At 38.2% G+C, this 26,572-nt stretch overlaps 1 protein-coding gene across 1 annotated transcript; it reads left to right on the top strand.

Annotated features, from left to right (window-relative positions):
* Positions 1 to 244: 244 nt before the first annotated feature.
* Positions 245 to 26,135, top strand: SP3 (Sp3 transcription factor). Its single transcript, XM_072875235.1, is given in 5 exon segments — positions 245 to 299; positions 302 to 1,678; positions 16,013 to 16,205; positions 21,931 to 22,127; positions 24,397 to 26,135. Coding segments are annotated over 5 exon segments (2,139 nt in total). The 3' UTR covers positions 24,714 to 26,135.
* Positions 26,136 to 26,572: the final 437 nt, after the last annotated feature.

Genomic DNA, 26,572 nt, shown 5'->3' with positions numbered 1-26,572 from the left:
TACCCAGCAGCCCCCACACCAGAATAACCCTGCTGCTGGTCACCTGACATAGCCATGGCACAGGAGCTGCATTTGACCTGCTTGTGAGCAACATGCAGCTCATTACCCACAGGTTGGTTACCCTGACTTAGGCATTAGCTCATTTACAAAATCTGTATTTCATAGTTCTGATCCAGTTGCTGTTGTTCATATGGGCTGCACTGCATGTTTTCCAGTAGTGTATCAATCTCTAGTGTTGAATTGCATGACTGTTCTAGCATATGGTCTGTACATCTCTTGTTTTAATTTTGTCTTTTCTTTTTTCTTTTTATTCAGACAGGGGATTTGGCTTCTGTGCAATTAACAGGAACCCCAAATAGATGGGAGGTCTTGTCTGCAGCTCCTGCCACTATAAAGGATGAAGCTGGTAATATAGTACAGATTCCAGGTGCTGCCACAGTAACTTCAAGTGGGCAGTATGTCCTTCCTATTCAGAGTTTGCAAAATCAACAAATCTTTTCTGTTGCACCAGGATCAGATTCGTCGAATGGTACAGTGTCTAACGTACAATACCAAGTAATACCCCAGATCCAGACAGCGGATGGTCAGCAGGTTCAACTTGGCTTTGCAGCCTCTTCTGATAATAGCAGTATAAATCAAGAAACTGGTCAAATTCAGATCATTCCTGGCTCTAATCAAACCATCATTGCCTCTGGAACACCTTCAGCTAATATTCAGAATATCTTATCACAGTCTGGTCAAGTCCAGGTTCAGGGAGTTGCAATTGGTGGTTCGTCTTTCCCTGGCCAAGCACAAGTAGTTGCTAACGTTCCTCTTGGACTGCCAGGAAATATTACTTTTGTACCCATCAATAGTGTTGATCTAGATTCTCTGGGACTTGGCAGTGGTTCTCAAACCATGACAGCAGGCATTAATGCAGATGGGCACTTGATAAATACTGGACAGGCCATGGATAGTTCAGATACTTCTGAAAGGACTGGTGAGCAAGTTTCTCCTGAAATTACAGAAGCTGCCACTGATAATGACTTATTTGTGCCAACATCATCTTCATCACAATTGCCCGTTACCATAGACAGTTCAAGTATATTGGAACAAAATGCAAACAACTTGACTACAACTAGTGGTCAAGTTCATAGTTCTGATCTTCAGGGAAATTACATCCAGACATCAGTCTCTGATGACACACAGGCTCAGAATATTCAGGTCTCCACAGCACAGCCAATTGTACAACACATACAGCTTCAAGAGTCTCAGCAGCCAACCAGTCAAGCCCAGATTGTACAAGGTATTGCGCAACAGACAATCCACGGTGTGCAAGCAAGTCAAAGTATATCTCAACAGGCTCTTCAAAATCTTCAACTGCAGCTGAATCCTGGAACTTTTTTAATTCAGGCACAAACAGTGACCCCTTCTGGGCAGATAACCTGGCAGACATTTCAAGTGCAAGGAGTTCAGAACTTGCAGAACTTGCAAATTCAGAATGCACCTGGTCAACAAATAACTCTAACCCCTGTGCAGACTCTCACTCTCGGTCAAGTTGCAGCAGGTGGGGCATTGACGTCAACTCCAGTTAGTCTAAGCACTGCTCAATTGCCAAATCTACAGACAGTTACAGTAAACTCTATAGATTCTGCTGGTATTCAGCTGCATCAAGGAGAAAATGCTGGCAGTCCTGCAGGTATTTATTTTACTTTTTTTTGCGGAAAATTGTTTTTTATTATTGCATGTGGTTGGTTTAAATTATAATAATCGTAACTTTGTCTTGCTGTGGAAGCCTACAAAATACAGTGGGTTAAACATCGTGATGATAGATTTTATTTGAAACTACTGTTCCATTAGAAACTGCTGTAATGGTAGAACATAGTCCCAATCACTTCTTTTAGTATAAGCTCCTGTAACTCCCAACTGGTCATATTAGTTAACAGCACTTGTAATATAATGTTTATTGGTGCTTATAAGTCTTACCACACAGAAGATCTGCATAATAAATTGAGAAGGGGGAAATCTGACTGTCAACTACCACTCTTCTAAGGCAGCAGGGTCATTAGCATACCCCGTTCTTCCCAGTCCTGAATAGAAGAAGTTTTCATGGAAAATCCAAATATTTCTGTTGATACAATTTTTTTTCCCCTGAAAATTTTCAAACCCCCTGAGTTGCTGTTATTAATCCGCTGTTTTGTTAAATTCATTTCCTACTGATTTAATGTCAGTGTAACTATGATGTACAAAACTCATGTAAGCAGAAGTGAAACAAGCATGTAAATATCAAAATGGAGGCTGTGCTTAAGAACGTATGTGAATTTTCAGTACTACTTATTTGCATTATGTTTCAGAATGTACAAATGTTAATGATAAACTTCAGTGTGTTTTATCTCTGTAAGCAGAGAAGAAAGGCTATTTTCTTAAAATAGATGTTTCTTAATGTGAGAAAAAATAAACATGCCTGTTTATTTTTGTTAAATTTGATACAGTGCATTCCAAATTTCAGGATGTAGCTACCTAAAAGAAAGAATCAGAGATGATTTAGGTTCAAGACATTTTGCTGTGCCAGGAGCCATTTAATCTCATCATTGTGGGGTTGTGGCCAGGCTAGTTACGAGGGGCAGAGTGAGTAGTAGAGGTAATTCGGGAGGGAACTGTTGCACAAAGTAGCTTGGGAATCGCTGTTTTACTATAATCATGTGATCCAAGGCTGTGGTTCATTACGATACTGAAGCATAAATATTTAAGTAAAACATAAATGTTTTGTATTGTATGCCTATTTAAGCATGTGAGAAGACTGCAATGTTAAGTGAAAAGGCCTAGAGGAGCTGCTGAATTGGGTTTGTTTCACACGTCTATTGCTTATAATACTTATATAGTTATTGATGTTCATAGAATCATTAAGGTTGGAAAAGACCTCCAAGATCATCTAGTCCAACCATCAACCCAACACCTCCATGCCTACTAAACCATGTCCTGAAGTGCCACGTCTACATGTTTTTTGAACTCCTGCAGGGATGGTGACTCCACCACCTCTCTGGGCAGCCTGTTCCAATGCTTGACCACCCTTTCATGTTGGTATATTCTATGTCAGGAAGCCTGCTTTCCCTTTGGAATCTAAAATTTGAATTTAAAATAATAAGCTGGGATTTTTTTTTAGTTCATTTTGGTTTGGAAGTGACTTCTGTATTATGGACTTATCAAGGCAAAGTTACCCAGACCTAGATAAGCCTGCTCTTCGTTGGCTTGTAGGCAACAGCAGCAAACAGATGAGTGTGCTGCTCACAGCATTTGCTCTGCTGGGTAATCTTGATTCGTAAATTTTCTATTTCCAGTGACCACAGAAGTCTTGGTTTGTCTCTATCACACCTTGTTACCTATGAGGACATGGGGTATAGACATCGGTAACAAAAAGCATGTGTTGTGCATGATAATACAGCTAAACTCAGATGTCTAACTCTGGGAAGAAGCACCCTTTGGCTAGTATGAAATACAAGGAGGATGAGAGCTTCTTTATTTCTGAGGTTTATATTTGATATAGGATCATGTAGCTAATGTTATTGCTTGTGGAGGAACATAGCAGAAACTTGAGGAGAAAGATAGAAAGGAAAAGGAGAGAGGAACCAAAAGAAAAGACACATGAAAAAGAAGTTTAGCCTGCTGTGTGCAGTGTATTAGTTTGTCTATTGAGGGTCTTTGAGAGTGTTTTAATGGTCGTTCATAATCAAATGCAAGGGAGTTCCATCAAGCATTCCTTCACTGTAATTTCCTGTGAGGAATTCCACATGGGAAGGGAAGAGAGTAAATGGGATATATGAAATGTGATTAAATAGGCAGAAGCAGTAGACGAATAGCAGAAACTATTGCCTGAAGTGAATAGCTATAAACACCTGGTCATAGTAAAGATAGGGTGGAGATTTATAGTGACACTTTTCCTACTTGTCTAGGAATAGTAAGTGGACTGGAAGGCATTAAAACTGCCATCCCCTAAATTTGGGGAGAATTTAATTGGTGCCTCCTTTATGTTACAAGAAACTCACTTTTCCAAAGTAACGATCAATGTGAAACTGCTTCTAACTAACGGAATCAGACTGAATTATCTTGATTGACCTTCAATGTCTTTTCCATATGCATCCAGTATTTTGTCTATATTGAAGTTGCCTGAGATAATCTTTCAGTGATGTTCCTCCCCTTCTTGTTTATAACCCCTTACAATATGGCATGGCACGCTTTCTTCAGGTTGAAAAATAAATATGCAATTAGAAGCAGATAATGAAATTATAAAAATTTTTTTGCAGTCAAAAATATATTGCTCTTCTGACCTGCAAATGAGGAAAAACAGTTTAGTTTTAAACTGAAAGAGGAAGGTATGTGGAATGAGATAAGTTAAAGCTGAAGGGTGAGAGGCTACTTGATTGCTCTTTTCTGCAAACTACCAACAAGCTTTGAAGAAAGATAAGAAGGGTTTCCCTCTATTTTCTCCCCCCAGCCCGACTAATGCACTTCCTTCCATAACAAATACAGTTGGGCTGTATTTTCTGTTTTCATTTAGCAAAACTTTTCTACCTGAGGCAAAAATAAAAAGAACATATTCCTAGTCTTGGGTCAGAGGTGGATGGTAATTATCTGAAGTCCAAATAACATAGATTGCTCTGTTAGTGGTGTAGCTGTGAAAACTGCGGGTTAGGTTTTAGATTTTGGTAGCTACAGCCCATTGTGTGAGAGGTGTTCTTCCAAGCCTCGCTTCCCAGGTAAACAGCAGAGGACATCTTTGCTGTTCTCATGAGTGTGTGAGAGGAAAAAATGTCTTTACCTAGGTCCTACATTTGGTTTACATAATGGAAAGTCACCACAAGCCTAATACAAAGCTAATGGCTTTGTCCAGTAAATGTACAGTTTTCTTTGAAAAATGTCCAGTAATTATGCTTCTACCAAAATGTCCACTTTACCAGGTGCACACACACAGACTTCCATTGCAATGAATTGGTTTTGAAAAGTCTTGGCTGAGCTTGTTTTATCTTAGAATGTTTATTAGAGCTCATATTCCTCCTCATTGTGCTTAGTGTTGTCTTGTGGTGGAGAAGGGAAGGGTATTGGTTAGTCATAGCTGAAACTTTCTTCAGCATTGCTTTTTAAAACAAAAAGCTATATCAAATAGTATCTACGTGTTAAACACTGGCAAAGAGATATCTCTCTCACCTGTGTTCTAGCTTCAGTCTTCTGGTCTTCAGAGGAAGTTAAGCTTGAGAAGGCTCTCTAGTAGTTTACTCCTTCTGTTGGCAGTCTGTAATAAAATACTGCATTGTGTGTACCAAAAAGAGCCATTATGCGCACAGTTCACATTACTCTTTAGCAACTTACCTGCTCAAGAAAGGTATTTATTTTTATTAGCATATTTATATATTTCTTCTTCAAACATTTCATATAAAGTAGCATTCTGTTTGGAAAAATACAGGGTACTGAAATGTACCAACTTGGTTTTCATGTTTCTGACCCTGTAAATTTTGTCAATTTGAAAGAATTTTTAAGTTACTGGATTTTTTTTTTTTCCCTAAAGCCATTGTCCAGACAAAGGAGACTTAACAGTGTTAATCAAAATCTAATTGTAATAGTGTCTCAGCTAATTTATTAATGTACTAAATCACAGTTTTGGATTGGTTATTTCATGAAAAAAAGCAATTTTGCCAGGTCTTATCTAGGTTGCTTAACTTCTTGTGAGATGCTGGATGCATTTTTTTTTTAATACTTTTGACTAGTCCAGTAGCATCTGAAGAAACTAGCAAGTGACCTGAAAGAAAGTAGCATTCGCTTGAGAAGGGACTTTGCGGCTTATCAACCGAGATACACTTGGCTGGAAGATTCATTTTTTAAAAATAAAAAAACTACAAACAGTTTTCCAGGTTGGTCTATAGTTGGAATAAAGTCAAAGGGATTCCTTTCAAGAGTTGACTCAAAGTGCCACTGCAAAACTGAGGTCTTCATTTCTACATCTTCCCAGCTCTTCCTCTGCAGGAGTATACACGGCTACTTAACAGACTCATCTGCCTGCTGCCATTGAAGCTTACAGTCATGCTTGTTGATCAACTTATACCAGTTGATAGAGAGTAGGAGTGGTTGGCTATTTGTGGTGGGGACTTCGTTCCATTCCTGCCAGAACTTGAAGTCTTTATCACGCTGAAGTAATTTAGCTATTCTAAATTTGGCCAAAAAATTGGCTGACAATTTTCAAGGTAAATAGTTGCCCAAGTGACCACTTATCTTTCATCTGCTGGTATCTTGTGAGGCTTTGGTCTAACATCTGTTGGGTAAAACAGTCTAAACCCCCAAACAAACAAAATTAAAAATGGAGTATTTACAGTTTTACTTGCAGGGATGGTTGTTTCAATGCTTTAATGCTTCTGGTGAAGTAGTGCAGAATGCTACTGAAAGCATAGCTTCCTTCTGCCATCTAGAACTTTATAAAAAGTTTTGGCTGGTTTTCAGTATCACACAACTTAGTTTTTTCTCTTTCTTTTTAAGTTCCAGTTTTTAACCTTATTAATTTTACTTTCAGTTATGCAGTTTATCCTTCTAAGGCATTCTTTATACCAAGCTTTTGAGAGAAGGGCATGGTGTTATTATGAAATTGAATCTGGTTATTAAAAAAAGTCTTACGAAATGCATGAAGTAAACTGAAGCAATGATGTTAAGTAAATATTTTCATCTGACAACATCTGTTTTGGGCTATCCTATTTACATTTGAGGCATTTAGTTTGCATGTTGTAAAACCAAAATAGTTAAAAACGGTTTCCCCACTGTTTTATTTTTGATAGGAAAAACTAAATTGGAAACTCTGATAAATTTAAGTTAGTGCAGGAATTAGAGCTATTTATGTACCAGTCTTGTGTAAATAGTTTGCTTTCAGCATGTTTAAATTACGTTCTTTATTTTCTCATCATTTTCAAAGGAAATTAATAAATTGTGGAAGAATTAGACGATCGTGCTTGTATGTGTTTCACAATCTTGCTTATAACAGCATAGAGTAAATTATCTCACTTCAAGTGTAAGAAAGTTTGCATAACTTCAGTCTGATTATTTCTTTTAATGCAGCATCTACTGCTGTGGAATAGAATTGCATTTTTTTCTTTAAATTATTGAAAAGATTGAATTGTCGCATCCTTCTGTGTCTGTACTTCATGTGCTTTTCTGCTCTGTATTCCAAAACAGCTCAGAGTCTTAATTCATTTTCTTACAGCCCATGGTGGTGAGGTGAAACTTAGTTGTATGTATGTTACTCTTAAGAGAATATTCTGTCATACGTGCTGTCTGGTGATGCAACTTAGATTCTCAAGGTTAAGGAGGTTAGCCTGAGTTATCTTAGGCTCAGACATCCTCAGGAAGTTCACAAAATAATATATTACCCAGTTTCAGGTACTCATTCCTTTTTCATTTTTTTAATACCCTTTTTACAAGATACTCCTGAAGCAAAAGGAAAACTCTTATACCTGTGGGGATGTATGGCAAGTATCCATGAAGTGAAAGAGGCAAGGGATTTTATTTCCAGTGTTGCTTCAACTTAAAAAGAAGGCTGGAAACTTGTCTTCTGTCTTTTTGCAGTCTCAGCCCTTTAGGTCCATTGTTTCAGGTTCTGTGCAGTTTTCTTGCCTTTTGAACCTCCTGGCAGGATCACATACTTTGGTTCTGATCTCTCAAGCTAACTTGTCAGTGCATCTGGTACATAAAAAGTATCTGAAGTTTCTACCAAGGACAACAACAGTCTTTTCATAATGCCAGGAATGCTCACAAGGATCTTAGTTGTGATTGCCATCTTGAAGTTAAGGCTAAGTTGTAGATGAGTTGTCTTTCACTGCTTGTGGAAGGCACATTTTTTCAAAAGGTAGTAGTTTTTAAGGACAAAAGGGGGAAAAATACACGTTGTCAGTGACACGTCCTCATTATTTATCATACAGAAATGATAGTTTTCAGTCTGCATTTAAGCTTCATGCCAGTTTTTAATCCATGTATTCCATGTTATGTTATGTACCTCATTTTTCTTAATCAAAATGTTTTACTGTATTCTAATAAGTCACTTGCTGTGCAGAACTCTCAAGTATATTATATCAACAATGGTGTCATCAGTGATTTAAAAAAAAAATTACTTTTGAATCTAATTGTTCCCATAATCCCATTTTGAGCGGCATTAATTCTTTCCCTACTTCGAGTCTTTGTTTACCCTTTTTCAGTATTATCACAGTGCTAGCTTTTTTCTAACCCGCTGGAGCATTCACATAGGCAAGGGCTTGCAGCATTAAAACTGCAGAGAGCTCTTCAACCTTCTCTTAAAATTATTGAATGAAAATTATCCTAATCTGTTGATTTATTGTTTATTTCAGTAGCTGTTTTTACATCTTCCTGACTTACTATCAGTGGGAAGCTTTTCATTTTCATCTAGTGATAGGACCATTATTTGGCTTTTTCCTAAATACACAACAGAAATTCTTATTGAACAGTTTTGCCTTCCTGAATTACTGCTGACAATTCTGTTGTTTGACCGTAGCAGCAGTCTAATACTCTTTTATGTAGGAATACTTAACCCCATTGGTCACGGAATTCTCTGTGTCCTCCTGCTTTCCTTACCTATTTCTGTAGTTCCTGGCTTCTTCTATATCGATCATGATCAACTCTTCTTCCCCCTTTCTAGTTATCCCCTCTTATGTTTTCAACTATGGGAAAAAAGGAAAAAATAAGGGCATGCTGCAGCAGGCATTACTGTTCATAAGCATCCAAAATCTTGACAATCTGTAGACAACACATTTCAAAGAACTGCAGTTACTGTAGGGTAAGTAACTGTTCTTTGATGCATAATGTGTGGTGGTAGCACTGGCTTAAGTACTTTTGTGATTCAAATTTTTAAATAATTGGCCTAGAATAATGCATAGGATCACTTGGAAATAAAGTATGAAAGTATGTGGCATTTTTTGCAAGAAAAAAATCTATAGGTCTATTTTTAATCATTAAAAACGATTAATGTAATGTAAGACCAATTGTTCTCTGGTTACCCAGCCCCCTGAGTTGGAAGATAGGGACGGGGACCAGAATGGAGCCCCCATAATCCAGGGGGAAATGGTTAGTGACCTGCTACACCATTTAGACACTCACAAGTCTATGGGGCCTGATGAGATCCACCCAAGAGTACTGAAGGAACTGGCAGAAGTGCTCACCAAGCCCCGTTCCATCATTTACCAGCAGTCCTGGCTAACTGGGGAGGTCCTAGTTGACTGGAGATTAGCAGATGTGACACCCATCTACAAGAAGGGCTGGAAGGATGATCCAGGGAACTACAGGCCTGTCAGCCTGACCTCGGTACCGGGGAAGCTGATGGAGCAGATCATCCTGAGTGCCATCACACGGCATGTAGAGGATAACCAAGGGGTCAAGCCCAGCCAGCATGGGTTTAGGAAAGGCAGGTCCTGCTTGACCAACCTGATCTCCTTCTATGACAAGGTGACCCACCTAGTGGATGAGGGAAAGGCTGTGGCTGTTGTCTATCTAGACTTCAGTAAAGCCTTTGACACTGTTTCCCACAGCATTCTCCTGGAGAAACTGGCTGTTCGTGGCTTGGACAGGTGTCCTCTTCACTGGGTAAAGAACTGGCTGGATGGCCGGGCCCAAAGAGTTGTGGGGAATGGAGTTAAATCCAGTTGGCAGCTGGTCACAAGTGGTGTTCCCCAGGGCTCAGTACTGGGGCCAGTTCTGTTTAATATCTTTATCAATGATCTGGATGAGGGGATCAAGTGCACTCTCAGTAAGTTTGCAGACGACACCAAGTTGTGTGGGAGTGTTGATCTGCTTGAGGGTAGGAAGGCTCTACAGAGGGACCTGGACAGGCTGGATCGATGGGCCGAGGCCAATTGTATGAGGTTCAACAAGGCTCAGTGCCAGGTCCTGCACTTGGGTCACAACCACCCCATGCAACGCGACAGGCTTGGGGAAGAGTGGCTGGAAAGCTGCCCAGCAGAGAAGGACCTGGCGGTATTGGTTGACAGCCGGCTGAATATGAGCCAGCAGTGTGCCCAGGTGGCCAAGAAGGCCAATGGCATCCTGGCTTGTATCAGGAATAGTGTGGCCAGCAGGACTAGGGAAGGGATCGTGCCCCTGTACTCGGTGCTGGTGAGACTGCACCTTGAATACTGTGTTCAGTTTTGGGCCCCTCACTACAAGAAAGACATTGAGGTGCTGGAGTGTGTCCAGAGAAGGGCAACGAAGCTGGGGAAGGGTCTGGAGCAGAAGTCTGATGAGGAGTGGCTGAGGGAACTGGGGTTGTTTAGTCTGGAGAAGCAGAGGCTCAGGGGAGACCTTATCTCTCTCTACAACTACCTGAAAGGAGGTTGTAGAGAGGTGGGGGTCAGTCTCTTCTCCCAGGTAACAAGTGATAGGATGAGAGGAAATGGCCTCAAGTTGCACCAGGGGAGGTTTAGACTGGATATTAGGAAATTTTCCTTCACTGACAGGGTTATCAAGCATTGGAACAGGCTGCCCAGGGAAGTGGTTGAGTCCCTCTCCCTGGAGGTATTTAAAAGAGATGTAGATGTGGTGCTTAGGGACATGGTTTAGCAGTGAACTTGGTAGTGTTAGGTTTATGGTTGGACTTGATGATCTTAAAGGTCTTTTCCAATCTATACGATTCTGTGATTTTGCTAGTACTGCTTAAATATTCAGTAATGTGAGGTCCTGCCTTTAGACTTGTACACAACAGTTGTTTTCCTCAGAAACCTAAAATCTGATTTAGAGCTATTAAAACTAGATGACAGCCTTTCTTCTGAGTTGAGGTTCACAGGTATTTCAAGATGACATTCTGTAGTGTATCTTCTGTTGCCTTGTGATTTATTACATAATAAAAATGCCTAAATTCATACTTAAGTTTTGGGGGGCAAATCAGAGTAGAAATCATTAACTCTTGAGTTTCCTGTCTGAAAGACTTGCACAGCTGGCCACCTTGTAGGGAGAGTTTAATTTAGATAGTTTAGTTTACGATGTTTATTTTAGATGGGAATGAACAAGGACAGTGTCTAAGAAATTTGAACATCTTTATTAAAGCTTCCTCACATCCAGAGATTAAGGCAAGATGAGTCGAGATACTGAGGGAATGTGGGTTGCACTGTAGAGAAAACCGAAAACAAAATTAACAAGAGAAGATGGAAAGGAGATGGGAATTCACATCTGTTTTCTTGGGAGGGGTGGGAAGGGAAGCATCTATTTGGAAAAATAAATGAATAGGCGTGAGTGATTACAAGACATTGAAACTGCAGTCAATTTGTGATGCTGTGAGGCAATTGGTGTGAAGGTATGTGCAGTGCTGCTGCAAATTGTTTTCAGTTGAAAGACCATATTTCTGCTTTTCAGATCAGGAACTTGTAAAGCTTAGCTGAGTAAAAAGGCAGGGTGGCTTTCAGCATCTAGGAAAAGTAGCTAAACTAGAAGTCCGCAGTTTGGAGACAGTTACAGGTAATGCTGAGAGTGCCTTTATGTGACATTCTGCAGAGGCAGATAGGTCAAAAAATTAAAGTGGTGGCATAGTCCTCAAATGAAACATTTTTGCACTGCGTCCTCCTCCCTTCTCAGTTTGTCCCTGCTTTTATGGCTGTTGGGTAAACTAATAACTTTTCTCATAGATGAAGAAAACAGCTAGAACAAGTCCTAGTTGAAACAGACCAAGATAGAACGTGAAGCTTAACTGATGCATTCAGCTGATACATGGGGAAGTAGGTAAATGACCTGGCTGTATCAGTGGGCAGCAGTAATTCTCTCCACACTAGATTATAGCTGAAATATACTCAAGAATAGTTTAAGCTGCATTTACATCTGCGTAGTTTCATCCTGTCAGTTTAGTTATACTTCTCTGAAGTGCTTTAAAAAAATTTCTTAGTCATTGTTTTTATTTGCCAAATACACTTAAACTTGCTCCATATTGTAGCCAGCTCTGGGCTTTCTGTGAGTATGAAATACTACCTTTGGAACAAAATTGTACACCAAGATCCCAATTTCAATCCTTCAGAGGAAGCAAAACCTAAAACAAATCTAGCTCACTAGATACCAAGAACTTGAACAGAATATATGGTTTTCAGAATCTGTGGGCAGTTTGAAACAGTATCTTTGTCTGAATTTCCCCTTCATGCTTACCTAGTACTAGGTCTTGAACTTAATTAAGAAGTAAGGGCATATAGAAATTCGAAAGTATGGAAATATAAGAGTAGTAAAGAAAATGTAACCTTCATTTAGCCTGTGTTTAATTGGTAGAAAACAAAAGTTGCCTCAAATTTACCAGTGTTTGCATCAGCTTGTCATGACTTCAGGGATTATGTAAATTTTTTTAGGCCTGATTTTTTGCAGAGTATGTGTAAAACCTAGTATTCTGTCATGAGACACTGAATTAGAATGGAGCACATCCAGAGGAACACCAAGGGAGAAATGCAGAGTCATTGCTATCTATATGAATTTGCATAATCTTCAGTTCCATTGCATTGGAGAAGACTCTTATTGTTTGCTCTTCTTCATGGTTTGCCCCTTCTACTCCTTCATTTTCTACATCACTACTCCACATAGTGATGGAATTTTCCCTCATCTCTTGCAATAATGTAAAACCTATTTGGAGGGCAACAGACTCATTAGTTCTAAGGACCTTGTTAAGGCAATCGGATTCACTACAGGATTTGATACAATCCACTCTGCTATACTACATCCTGGAGAGGCTAGAGAAACACTTCATCTTTTGATATTTCTTTTAATTTTGTTTTATGTAAAGTATAATCTACATAATTAAGTATTAAAAAGTCCTGTCTGTAAATTTCCAGTTTACATTGTACTTTTCTGGGTGCCTGGAGTAGAAGATGGTTCTTCTGAGGAATACCTAAAGCAATAGCTACACTTTCTGCCTTACCAAGAAGGTAACCAGGAAACACAGCACAAAATTACAAACACAGTACTACTTTGACTTCATTTCAGTTTTGCATTTTTTTAAATAATACTCTAAACTATTGTGTTTCTATGCAAATTGTTATTTTCTCCAGTATCCTTAATTCTTAGGAGTGTTTTGTCTGTCCCTCTTTTTTTGTCCAAATAATTTTCTCATTTATGCCTCCACCATTGTAAAACTATTATGAGCCTTTGTGCTGCTGCAGTAATGGTGATGATTGGGAGGGACTGGGAATAGAGAGATAATGATGAAAGAAGCAAAAGGAACTCATGATGAAAGTTTGTGAAGTGGAACAAACATCGCATGGCTACTGGCATGCAGTAATAGACATTCTGGACATGTTTCTATTGTTAGGTTTATCTCTGTTATTAGAGTGTGACTTTGGGATGTCAGTGTAACAGGAGAAATCATATGCTATATGGAATGTTTGACTTCAGTAGTGGAGTTGGGTCTTGAGAGTGCAGATCCATACCCTAATTTGATCCATTCATCTTTGCTAGGACATGTGGATATCTCTTTTGAAGTATGTGTATGCAGTGCTAACTGGATTCAGCTACTGACTTTACAAACTCACTATATGCCAGTGTCTGATGTTAGTAAGATAATAATGACATTATCTTCATAATACAGGGTTTTATTTTATTAACATTACTTTAATTCTTATTTTAAATAAAACCAGAAGTTATACAATGTACGTTTTGTGGAACATTTGATTCGTAAAAGAATTTTGAGTATGGTGCGTAACATATCCAGTCCTAAGGAACTGCTGGGAGGCTTGGATTGGCCTGTGCAGGCAGCCTTGCCGCTTTGCTGTATTTAAATTCCTATTATGTGCCCAGTTGCATAAGAGTAAATCAGGCTTTTGCCTTTTTCTAAAGTTGCTGTAAGTGAATGTATTGGTATACTTCATAGTATCCAATTTGAAAGGTCAATTCTATAAAGTCTTTGTATGTCGTATAGTGTTTTAGTCTTTGCTTATGTAAAATGAATTTCATATATAACATGTATATACAAATAATGATGTATAATAAAATGATTTTGTAGGTGAGTCTCTCAGAAAATGACTTAATTTGGTAGGAAAGATAGTTTTGTGGCTAATGCAGAAGACTAGAAGTCACCACAGAGGTTTTCTAGGTCTTCACATGAAAGATACTTGTTATGTTGCTGTCTGAAATTGTGAACTTCTTATGGTAACAGTGAAGCTCAGTGTGCAGGTGACTTTGGACAGTGCAGAAGCTTACCACAGTAGTTCTGCTGGATGTTCCCACATGCATAGAGAGTCAGCAACAGTGAGTGTGCTAGCTCCTGGATTCCCACAGCTGAGAGCCTGTCATATTCATGCAAACTTAACTTCTAGCATTGACTTTTGCAGCCAAACCAGATAAATATTCTAGACTTCCCTGTTTCTGACCTGGAATTTTCTTCCCAATGCAGTGGTTTCCTAGAGAATTATTTTAACTTTAGTTACATCAGTGATGTAGTTTACAGCACAGTCCTGCAAATGGTCATACATGTGCAACTGAAAGGAAGGCAAACTGTGGTGTTGGGAAAGACTGGACTGAGACTTTATTAGCACCAAGCAAATTTTTGTGTGTAGCTACATCCTTTGTCTCTAAACAGATGAATGCTGGAGATGATTCGGAAGGTAGACCAGGTAGCTATTACTCTTTACATGTTTTATCATTAATTTCTTTCCTGATCTTTACTGGGACAGGATGCTGTTTATGATCTGATCCAGCACAGTTTTTCTTATGTTTTATCATGCAATCTGTACAGTTTTGTCTTCATTATACAGATGATGGCTGATGCACTGACTCCCAGAAAGAATTTAGAGTGACCACAGTGTTCAGTTAAGGTTTCAGTGTTTAAGTGGGGTTTGAGTTAAGGATAAAAACCTACATGATAACTGAGTTTGTTCTGCAGAGAAAGCAGTCTCTTAAATACATCCAGAAAGACACACAGCTTTTAGTTTGAAGCTTCAACAAAAGAAAAAAATAAAAATAAAAAATTGATGGTTTGCTTACTAGTTTGTGGTAGTGGCTAATCATTTTAACTGAAAAAAATACAAAGTAAACTACTCTGCTGAACCAAAGAAGGGGCTGGGGTTCAGCTTTCTAAAATGACACATAGAAACTGTCTTTTTTTGAAATCCAGACTTACAGACTTTCAGGTCATTGTGAATCCAGAATAGTGTCTGAGGGGAAAAATGTTCCTATTAAAATGTAAATTTGTTAAAATAGTTGTTGTTTCACAGTGTACCTTGATGCTGTAATTAGTTCTTGGATTAGATTGCATGAATGCTCTGTAGGAGAGGGTACACACACTTGCAAATGTCCATCCTATGAAGATAACTTAGGAGGCTTTTTTGCATCCATGCACCTATTTTGACTACTAGCTCATAAAAATGTTTAAGTGGTTTGTGTGTTGCTTACCTCTTTCTAATGCTGAGTAACATTCTTCCGTAAATGTTTTCTTCTCTATGTATAGTGGAAAAGGCATAAATTTTAGGTGAGAAGGGAACAAAGGCATTAATTTTTTTTGTTTTCCTTAGATATCATGCTCTTTCTTAGGTCAGAACCTTTTATTTAGTTGATTTCTCATATTACTTTATATATCGCTGTGCATACTGAAAACTTCTGAAGAACATTGAGGAAGGCTGTTTCTACTACATGTCATGCTAATTGAGAAATCCTGTGGAAACATAAATGGCCACTCAGGATCATTTGAAACATGCGTTTACACTTTTTTTCAACCTCCGTCCAGCCTCTTGTTCCTCAGTTTTTCCCAAGTTTCAAGCAAGCAAAATCCTCCTGGTGACAGCATTGCCTACCAAGAATAGTTCAAACTTAAACTTTAATACTTCGTTATAGCTTGTCTTCAACTTTGAAATGTATAGTACGGTAAACTTTTTAAATACGTTACAGGTTACAAGGGCACAGAAGCAATGTCGGTATGCACTAAAGGATGTTGACTTTTGACTGACATAGTGCTCTCAACAGTAAAAAGATTTGATCATTATGGTTTCCTTCTCTCTATTTAATGGGCTACTTATGGATCTGTGTTTGTTCTTTTCCTCAGATATTAGGATTAAAGAAGAGGAGCCTGATCCAGAAGAGTGGCAGCTCAGTGGTGATTCTACACTGAATACCAATGATCTAACACATCTGAGAGTACAGGTGGTAGATGAGGAAGGGGACCAACCACATCAAGAGGGAAAAAGACTGCGACGAGTAGCTTGCACGTGTCCCAACTGCAAAGAAGGTGGTGGAAGGTATGTAACGTTCAGTGTTATATAATGCATGTAATGATGAAAACAAATAATGAGTGAGGAAAAAAGGAGCCTTAGTTAACAGCAGTTGTCTGCAGTGAGAGAAAACTAGAGGCTTATATAAAAGAGCTTATGCAATAAGGACTGCCACCTTTATTTCTGGGTTTGCAGATGGATGGGCAGATTATTCCATCCTCTCTGAGTTACTCCATTGAGATTTATTGGAAAAATCTGGAGTTAGATGCCACCTAGTATAAGTGAGGGGGATAAAACATTGCCCTAAATAATATGAAAATGAAATATTTTGGAATATGCACATCCGTGATTGGCTTCCTATCATATGTCAAGGACTTGATTAAATCCTGTGTTCCCGCATTTCCTCACTGATTGAGCATTTTTTTTCCACAGTTTGATTGCTTTAGAGTGTTATAAAAATACAGTTATCCTGGTTTTCTTATTCACTGGTTTCCTAAGAAAAACAAGGTTTGTATAATAACTCTAAATACCAAATTTTGAATTGACTGGTTGTTTTCAGTCAAAGTTAGTGGAGATTTGGCTAACAAAAAGAGGTACTAAGTTCCAATTTGTATAAAACTTCAGGGCTGCATAGGAAGCCATGTTTTATTATTCTACATCTCATGAAAGTATTCTTCTGCTTTTTGTTATTATAAAGATTTTATTCTATTCCAAAACACTTCCTTTTAAACATCTTAATTATGGATATAAGAGAGGAAGTGGGGATAATAGGCTGCCTTTTACAAGTGAAAATATTTAGGTGTGTTTGTGCATGATATAATTGTGCAGGGGCTTCTTTCCAGTACACTAAAATTTGTCCATTTTGATAATAGTTTCTTCTCTAAAATGGAAGTCTTACTTATGTGAGAACTATAGTGTAAATTACTGAGTTCTCTTTAAAGAACCTGTCAGTGTCATATGTTCTAAGAGTGTCACATGTCAGAGTTCTAAGAGTACTGACTGAATATGTCTGTTGTCAAGTCTCTTGTGGCTCTTTGCTGTATAATCTAGATACCTCTCCGTGCTTGCAAAGAAGGTAATATCTTAGGCAGTCATGCTGAGTAAATATTAAGTGTTTAAGACAAAAACACTTTCATACATTTACATCACAAATGAAGCTAGTGATAATATCTGCAGTTAAGGTTACATAGCATCTTTGTCCATCAGCTTCCTCTTGTTAAATTCCTGTGTGTAGCTCACTGAAGCCTGGTACAGATATTTCTAAGTTTTTGGTGAACCTTGGCTCTGCCATGAAGACCTCCCCAAAGTACACCCTGCGTTGAGATTTGCTTCAGTCTGGGAGAAAACTCTGAAAATGTGATTTGCACTGTCCATACTCTTAGGAAACATAGAGATTTCACATGTTGCATCTTCCTCATTCTCTATTCCAAACTGCAGTGGCTTTAATTTAGAGACATCTTTACTTTAAAATCCTCTTCCTCCTAAGTGGAGTTGCTATAATGCCAAATTTTAAAGTCAAAGCCCAAGAAAGAATCTTTTTGAGAGATGGTTTTGAAGTCTGGAAAAGGGTGTAGTCTGACTGTAACTCACATATGGGAATTTGGGAAGGAGTTGAGATAAGAGCTAGGACAGAATTTAGATAGGTGAGAATCTGAAATCCACTATAAAGGACGGACTGAACACGTCAAATGTACAAAAGTAAGTAGGAAAAGTAGGACAGGGAGTCAGGATGTGAGAAGAATTAGGACTGGAATGGAAACAGGATAATGGAGGAGACAATGGTGGGGAAAGAGAAAAAGGGTGAAAGTGCCAACAGTTGCTGGAGCAAGTTTCCCATCAGAATGTAGAATTCCTTCAGAGTCTAGCAAAAAGGAGTAAGCTCACTTGGAAGAATATTTTCCTTCTCCCTCTGATACATGTTGATCATGTTCCATAGCTGCTGCAGTTACTTGTTTATCTCTAGTGCTGTAATTCTGAGTTTTTAATTTGTCTTTGAACTCTGCTGATGACTCGCAGAGTTTCAGACAATAGGACATTTACATAGTAAATGGAGGAATAAGCAAGTGGAGAAAGAGAGAGATATATGTACCTCAAATGATTACTCTGATCCCAAACAGACTGTATTAGGCTTCTAGTTAGGGTGTCTGAAGTTAGTTGGAAAGTTCACTCTGTTACATGTGGAGTTTTCACCCTCCTCTCAATTACATCTGGAATTACATTGAGATGTAACTACTACTGTCTGGATCTATAGAGGAACAGTGCTTCTGAGTACCACTTCAGGTACGTAACTCTAAAATGCACATTCCAAAAATAACTAATAACTGTATGTTTTACCGTTGAAATACTTGATGTCCCTCCTGGAAGTACTGCTGGACTGAAAGTCCAGTTTCTCAGTGGATTAAAGTGTCTCCTGCTGAAACCATTGCATTCTGCATGGTTACTGAGAAACATGGTTTCCAGTCTTTATAAAGCTAAAATGTACTATGAAAATACTTAAATATTAATTGATTTGAAGACTCTAGTGGAGGAGTTGGGCTGAGTCATATCCTTTTGCTCCGTGATGATGGTTATTGGCCAGTGCAGCAAGAAAGGCCTCTTACCATGATGTGTTAGGGCATAGTGCCAGACTGTCACAGCTGCAAAGCGTCCAGATAGAATTTGGCTCACATCCAGTCAGTTTAGAGCACACATGAAGCAAACATGCAGATGCCTATATGAAGCTGTGTAGAATAAATACACTTAGTTACTCATTCACAGTAGTCTTGTGGATTTCATTCTGTGAATCCCTAACTTTCCCCTCACTTTGAAGTTTGGAGTCCACTAAGGAGTTCTGTCACCATTTAGGTGAGGTGCTTAGAATTACGTATGCTACACCACCTACGCACAGTAAGCTGACCATGAGTTGAACCTTGGTTTCTTTCAGTCTAGACTAAAGGTGCAATTAAGCAACTTCAAATGATTGACTTAGGAATCTTAAAATTATTCTAAGGGAATTTTGGTGTTACTTCACATCATTTGTGTCACATTTATGTACTGTATCATGCAAGTTACAAAATATTTGTACTGATTATTGTGGAGGGGAAGACTATAGTATACTTGGAGAAGGTGTGAGGATGAAATACCAAATACAAAAAAATACTCTATATACAGAAATATACTCCTAAATGCAGAAATACATTTTGTTATAATAAGCACAGGCTGAGCACTTCTTAGGGTTACATGGAGTTGGACAGGCAGTTAAAGACACAGGATAGTGAGATCCTGTGGAGAATTCTTTCAGTTACTAAGACTGTATAACGGAGAAGAGCCACGGGTGTTCCTTTATCTTGCACTGCAATTGCTGGATGCCTTGAGCCACCGAACAAGAGGACCTGAAGAAGAGCTGTCTAGAACTGAATCATTAGATGAAGGTGAACGTAGAGCCTGAGAACTGTGGAACTGGTTGCAGTAAGGCAAAAGGAGGAATACACAAAATTTCTTCCTTGGAGTCCGGGGAGCTGGGTGTTTTGGGCTGATAGATGAATGCCACTGGAACTGTTACAGGTACAGTGAGTTTTGTGTGATGGCCTAGCCGCCTGCAGAGGCTGAGAAACTAGAAAAGAAAGGGGGCAATCTAAAGACATTTTGCTAAATGCTTTTGAGATTGGCTGAATGTTCAAAACTTGTGAATATTGAGCTTTTGTGTAGGTGGCATAGTACAAAGTTAAATGCCTGACATTATAGTTAATTTTGCTTTTTAATCTTGGCTGAGGGAAGGCCATGGAAGAATGTGAACCTGACGGTTTAGACGTAGCAAAGGTTACCAAAAATAGATGTTTCAGCTGAGGTAGGAGATGTAAAAAAGGCAATGTTTGTCATGGTCCAAAGAAGTTATCTTCTTTTGGGACATTTGAAAAAGGAAAATTAAGTCAAAAGTATGCTTGCCAAGACTAATAATGATGGAAGAGCTTAAGATGTCAGGTCAGATGTCAGAGAAATTTTTGCATGAAATTTATAAACAAGCTGGATAAAACAGGCAGGTGAACTTTCTGTGAGGGTAGGGACTGAGGAGTGGCAATAAAACAAAAAAAATTAGATATATAAGCAGAATCTCTTCTGTCACCATATCCATAGGCTCATATGAGTCTACTGCTACCACAGCAAGATCAAAAGCCTTCTGGACTCTCTACTTCTACTGCCATCAAATTTGTTCTGACATCAAAACCTACATTGTCATGACAAATAATTAGTATGTAAAAGTTATAGTAATTTTGTCTCAGAAGAAAAAACTAATGAAGCACTATGAATATTGCTCTGTATTGAGACTTCTTAGAAACGTTTTCGGACTTAATTGGATTTTGTCTCCTTACTTTTCTGGACTGTCTGGAATGTTCTAGGTGCGTATGTGCTTAGGTTGGAATTCCCTTTAGATGCTGTGAGTTTTTAGAGTGAATTAATTTCTGTGCCTGTTCCGAAATGCTTGCTGCAAGTGCTAGCTCCTTAAAGTGTATATGCATTTTACCCTGAACCCTCATTAGATGCAAACCAGAATTGTTCTGAATGCAGGGATGAGAATCTAGGTCTAATAGTTGCTTGGCAAATCCTTCAGCCACTGGATGGTTAAGCTGAAGTTGAGCACCCAATTTAAGGAAGAAAATTGCCCTGGGGAGGCAACTGAAAATTGTATAGTCAGTCATGGAGGATGGAGTGCCCAAGACTGTGATTTCAGAATCCACTTAAGCTGTTCTAAGTTAACATTGCTGATGAATAAGGTGGCCTGATGCTTGGCTGCATTTTCCAATCTCCTCCCTTGTACCAGCATTTACCATTCATACATCTGCATTGTCAGCCAGATCTATTCCCTGGAGTGCCCCTTTCAGCAGCAGAAAACATTTAAATGGACTAAAATAAATCATGATGCCCTGTGCTGGCCAGACTGATCTCTTTCTCTAGGCCTTCAGAGGCTCTTATCTCTCTCTGGTGATTTTATTTAAAAAAAAAAAAAAAAAAAAGTAAAAGTTAGAAGTTAGGCTTTTGTGTTAGGTGCTTCCCCTGAATCAATCACCTACCATTTCAGTGAGGCAGCATCTTAAAATAGGTGTCAAGCTCAGTAGTCTGGATTATACTATCTGTGAATTATGTGTTCATTTTGATGGAGGTTTTTTTTTTCTGAAATACCAAGGAATTAATTTAAATGTCTGCAAGATCAGCTGTTTCACTGCCACTCCTTTTAGTGGAAATATTCAGGTTAGTATGCTTGTCCTCCAACCCCAAACTGCTTCTCAGGTTTCCCCAAGGTGCCAAAAGTCCCATCTGTTCTCTTCCCATTTGCCAAAATCTCCAGTTTCCGTTTTGGCAATTGCAGTCATTTGTGTCTTTCTTTGCCAAAACTGTCTTTGGTATGGTAAAAAGTGAAACTGGGAGAAATTTAAAATATCGGCACTTCAGCATCAAAGTAGTACAAACTGCTGTAATGACTGTATTTCCAGCTTCATATACATGTATACATGTATGCTTGCTAAAGATTACACTTCCATCATTTAAATTTCACATGCTGTTGAATTTATAGTTTGTTGCAGAATTGGGATAGCGTTATAGAATTTAGTTCCAGCTTCTTATGGAGTGTATTGGACTCTGATTGTATTTGAAACAAGAATGGGAAGCTGCTCACGTTTGTTTGCAGATCTATTGGTACATGTAACCCCACTTATATGTACGACCAGGATTTAGGAGGAATGTATTAAAATGAATAACTTCTCTCTTTTTTTAACAGAGGCTCCAACTTGGGCAAAAAGAAGCAACACATTTGTCACATACCAGGGTGTGGCAAAGTATATGGGAAAACTTCACATTTGAGAGCTCATCTCCGCTGGCATTCTGGAGAGCGTCCATTTGTTTGTACTTGGATGTTCTGTGGCAAAAGGTTCACTCGCAGCGATGAGCTTCAGCGACACCGAAGAACGCACACAGGTTTTCAGTCTTTGATTCTGGTGCATTTAACTAAAGATGTGTCATGGAGAGGGCTTGGATAAATAACTTCTAAGAGGAGAACAGATCTTTGTATTGGATTGATTTTAATGCAGTGTGACTTTTCTAAAATCAGCTAATAGTGAGAGCTGTGTATACACTTTGGTTTCTTTAGTATGTCTGAGGAGGAAAAACAGCCACCTTTTTTGTTTCAGAACTGACATTAAAGCTAATATTTAATATAGCTTAATCAGAATACTTTGATTCAGGTTCAGCAATGCATTTCATTTGTTGGAACCAGATTAGAACTGTTGTTCCAGCTTAAAACTTCAATAATTTTCTCTTATTTTAAAAAAGAAAAATAAATGCTATATGTCCAAGAGATTAGATGTCATTCACAAAATCAAGGAAGAGCATGTGATGGTGGATCATTCTACATCTTCTAGTTTCATGGTTAGACCACCCGTTAGGGACTCCAGGTTCACATTTCCCCTTTTTTCTAATACAAAGAAAAGAAATTAGTCTAGATGTTCCACCTTTTCAAGGAGCAGTTTGTTTCAAATCTATTGTCTGTATTACCTATTTTCCTACAGACTGAACCCATAGTTACATTCTACAGGATGCTTACCTTTTAAAATTAGACTATTTGAAAAACCTAGTGACAATAGATAAATACTTTATGTGCTTACCAGCATTTACATTGCTTAGAAAACTGTCTTTGCAATGTCTATGAAAAATATTTCATGTTTTGTACCTAATGGTGTGCTTTTGTTAGATGTATTGGATGCTTGAACCCAAGCTGGAATGCTACAGTCTGTCTGGATGGACAGCCAGATGGGTTTAAAAAAAAAAAAGAGGCCAGCTGAATGATCCAGCTCAGAGGGTATGGTTAATGGCTCTTAGTGTACCTGCATACCAATAAAAAGTAGAGAACTGCAGGGATCTATCCCTTGACGTGTTTTAACGTCCTTATCACTGACCTGGAGGAGGCCACAGAGTGCACACTTAGGTTTGTGGATGACACCAAACTAGGGTGACCGGTCAATGCATTTGAGGGCAAGGCTGCTATTTAGAGGGACTCAGGCTGAAGGAATGGACTGACAGGAACTTTATGAAATTCAGCAAGGATAAACGCAAAGTACTGCACCTGGGGTGGAATTAACCCTTGCAGCAACACAGGCTAAGCACTGACTAGTTGGGAAGCAGCTCTACTGAAAAGTAGCTGGGAGTCTTGACAGACAACAAGAACATGAGCAAGAGCCAACAGCAAAGATGGCTGGGGCTGTATCAACAGAAGGAGAGACGCTAGTTCTAGGGAAGTGATTATCCCCTTCTCAGCACTGGTTAGACTGCACCTAGAATATTGCATCTAGTTTTCAGTCCCCAATATATAAGAAAGACATTGAGTCTTTCAGTGTCAGGATTGAGTTCACTAAAGGGTGACCAAGATGATCAGGAAGCTGGAGCATTTGCCTTCTGAGGAGAGGCTGTAGGAACTTTGTGGGCTTATTCAGCTGCACAAAGAGAAGAGTAAGGGCAGGGGAGAGCTTAATAGCAACCTTCTAGTACCTGCAAGGCTACCATTAAGAAGACAAAGACAGACTTTTCATGGGAGGGTGAGAGACAACAGACATAAGTGGAAACAAAAGAGGTTCAGACCAGATATAAATAAAAACTTTTTCATTGTGAGTACAGCCAGGCATTAGAACAGGATGCTCAGAGAGTTTCTGCAGGCTCCATCCGTAAAGGTTTTCAAGACCAAACTGGATAAATTCCCAAGCAACCAGGTCTGACCTCATAGGTGACCCTGCTTAGAGAGAGATCAGACTAGAGACCTCCAGAGGTCCCTTCAAACCTGAGTTACCCTGTGATCTTTTCTGTCAGTCTCAAGTGTGATTCTGCAGGAGCTCATATGGTCTTCCTTGTCCATCATTTGGCAGGTTTTGTTCGCCTCTTAAAAGTTATTTATTGGTAATAATTGCAGTGAAACTTAGCAGCCTGAGGATATGAGATGGCAGTATTCCTTAGCTTGCCTGAAAGATCTCCCAAACTTGGTGAGACACAGAAAAATAAATAATTATTTTAAAGGATTTGTATGGGTGTCTAGAAATTTAACACACAAATTTATCATGTTGGATCAGTTTTTTCTTCAGTATAGATATTGTTAGAATTCTGACTCTTAAAGGCAGTAAGTTATCTCAGTTTTTGGTGTGCGTACATGTGATATTTTTAATGTTCTTGAAAACATTTTTTTTCTTATCTTCTGTGACAGGTGAGAAGAAATTTGTCTGTCCAGAATGTTCAAAACGCTTTATGAGAAGTGACCACCTTGCCAAACACATTAAAACACATCAGAATAAAAAAGGTATTCACTCTAGCAGTACAGTGCTGGCATCAGTAGAAGCAACACCTGATGATACTTTGATTACTGCAGGAGGAACAACACTTATCCTTGCAAATATTCAACAAGGTTCTGTTTCAGGAATAGGAACTGTTAATACATCTGGCACCAGCAATCAGGATATTCTTACCAACACTGAAATACCTTTACAGCTTGTCACAGTTTCGGGAAACGAGACAATGGAGTAAATATTACACAAGATACCTATTAATTGTGGTTATTTTTATACAGTAGTGAGAAGAATATTGTTCCTAAGTTCTTAGATATCTTTTTATTGATGTGCAAAAATTTTTGGATTGACAGTAACTTGGTTATACATGACACTGAAATGCCTTACTTTGTATGATATTCCATAGTATATTAAAATGGTAAAATTGCATGGGTTTTGTAGGTACTTTTGGAATCTAGAAGAGATGAAATTTTACCAAGTTATATTAAAAAAAAAAAAAAAGAATTTAACGATGGAAATGGTAGTCTAACCAAATGCATCAATCCTGTGTGGTTTAGTGTAAAAAAAATGAGAACATGTTGGTATTTATCTATTGTAAGATAAAAGAAGTTGATGGGTGAAAAGAAATCATGTTATGATAAAAGAAATTTTGTAATTTTCTTGATGACTGGAATTTTTATTATGCATAACTGACAAATCAAGTTTCCAAGCAAATGTTACATAGTGTAGGCTTTACTTAGCTCATCAACTTGTCATTTTGAAGCTAATTATTTTAATTAGGTTAACTATGTACAATATTTTAAGCATTACTCTTGTAAGATTTTGAAAACTACATTTTAACATGGAACTCTAGGGATAGTCACCTTTTAAATCCTATTGAAAAGCCATGTTTAAGATTTAATTTGCCAAAATGATGTCTTGTTAATATTCTTTCAATAACCAAGGTGGGCAATATAACCAATGTTTAAAAAGCTTAAAATGTTAAAAAAAAAATATGTATAGGTTGAGGCATTTGGGTGGTAAGGCAAATGTTATAGTGAAGTATATCCCTTCTTTTGAACATTGGAGGACCAAAAATAAGGTGTATTGCGTCTCAGCAGTGATTTTAATCAAATCTTTTTCCAAAAAACATCTGTCTGCCAGGGCCTTAAAAGCCATCATGTAAATTACCAGTAAAATATAACATATGCAAATACAATAGAAAAATCACTTCCATATTGACAGTACTCCCAAACATATGGATGTAGTCATAGTGAACTAGGGGTTTTATGAGGTTTTTATTTGTTTGTTGTTTAGTTTTTGGTTAGTCAATCTGCATTTAAATATCAGCCATCTTTCCTTTTTTGCTTCTTCCCTTAAAAATTGTATGTATCCAGTACATTTAACTGATAAACATATACGTTTTTTATTATGCTGAATTTTCTTTTTATTTTTTAATTACTGTTTATATTTTCAATTATAGAAAAATGTACAAAATGAAGTTATATAGCCAGTCTGTAAGTGCTATACCATTTTCAAAAAATGTACAACAATAATTACTGCAGTTCACCTATTTACAAACATTTGGAAATCTGTTCATTTGTTATTCTTAAAACCACCTCAAATTTAAAGGCTACCTTTATTGTACGTTTAAAGTGTATTATAACAGTGTGGTAGTTAATAAAACACTATTTTTTTTTCTTTTGACTTGAGTTTACTGTACTTCTTGTTAACTAACAAGGTGTAATTTCATAATACATCTTGATAGTCCGAGATGTTTTATTATTTTGCACTAGATGGTGGGAAATAGAAATGGTGTTTCCTTTCCTTACGGGCAAGGAGATGGTAGTACACCACCTCCTCGCTCTCAAAAAAAAAACCCCCACCCCATCTGTATGTGCATGGACATGCATGTGCTATATACTATGTTGGTGTAGTGGTAACTTTTTTGACCTTATGCTGAGCAGGGCACAAAGGAAACATAGGCCTCATCCTATAGAATATGAAAATAAAGTTGCATTTAAGTTCCCTGACACTTATATGCCACAATACAGACAGTCCTGATAGGGAACCATGGCTAAAAGCGATAATCGCCTTTTGCTTAGAGCATAGGAAGAA

The sequence above is a fragment of the Ciconia boyciana genome, chromosome 10, assembly GCF_034638445.1.
Source record: "Ciconia boyciana chromosome 10, ASM3463844v1, whole genome shotgun sequence".
In the NCBI taxonomy this organism is placed as follows: Eukaryota; Metazoa; Chordata; class Aves; order Ciconiiformes; family Ciconiidae; genus Ciconia; species Ciconia boyciana.
This window is presented reverse-complemented; position numbering and strand designations above follow the sequence as displayed.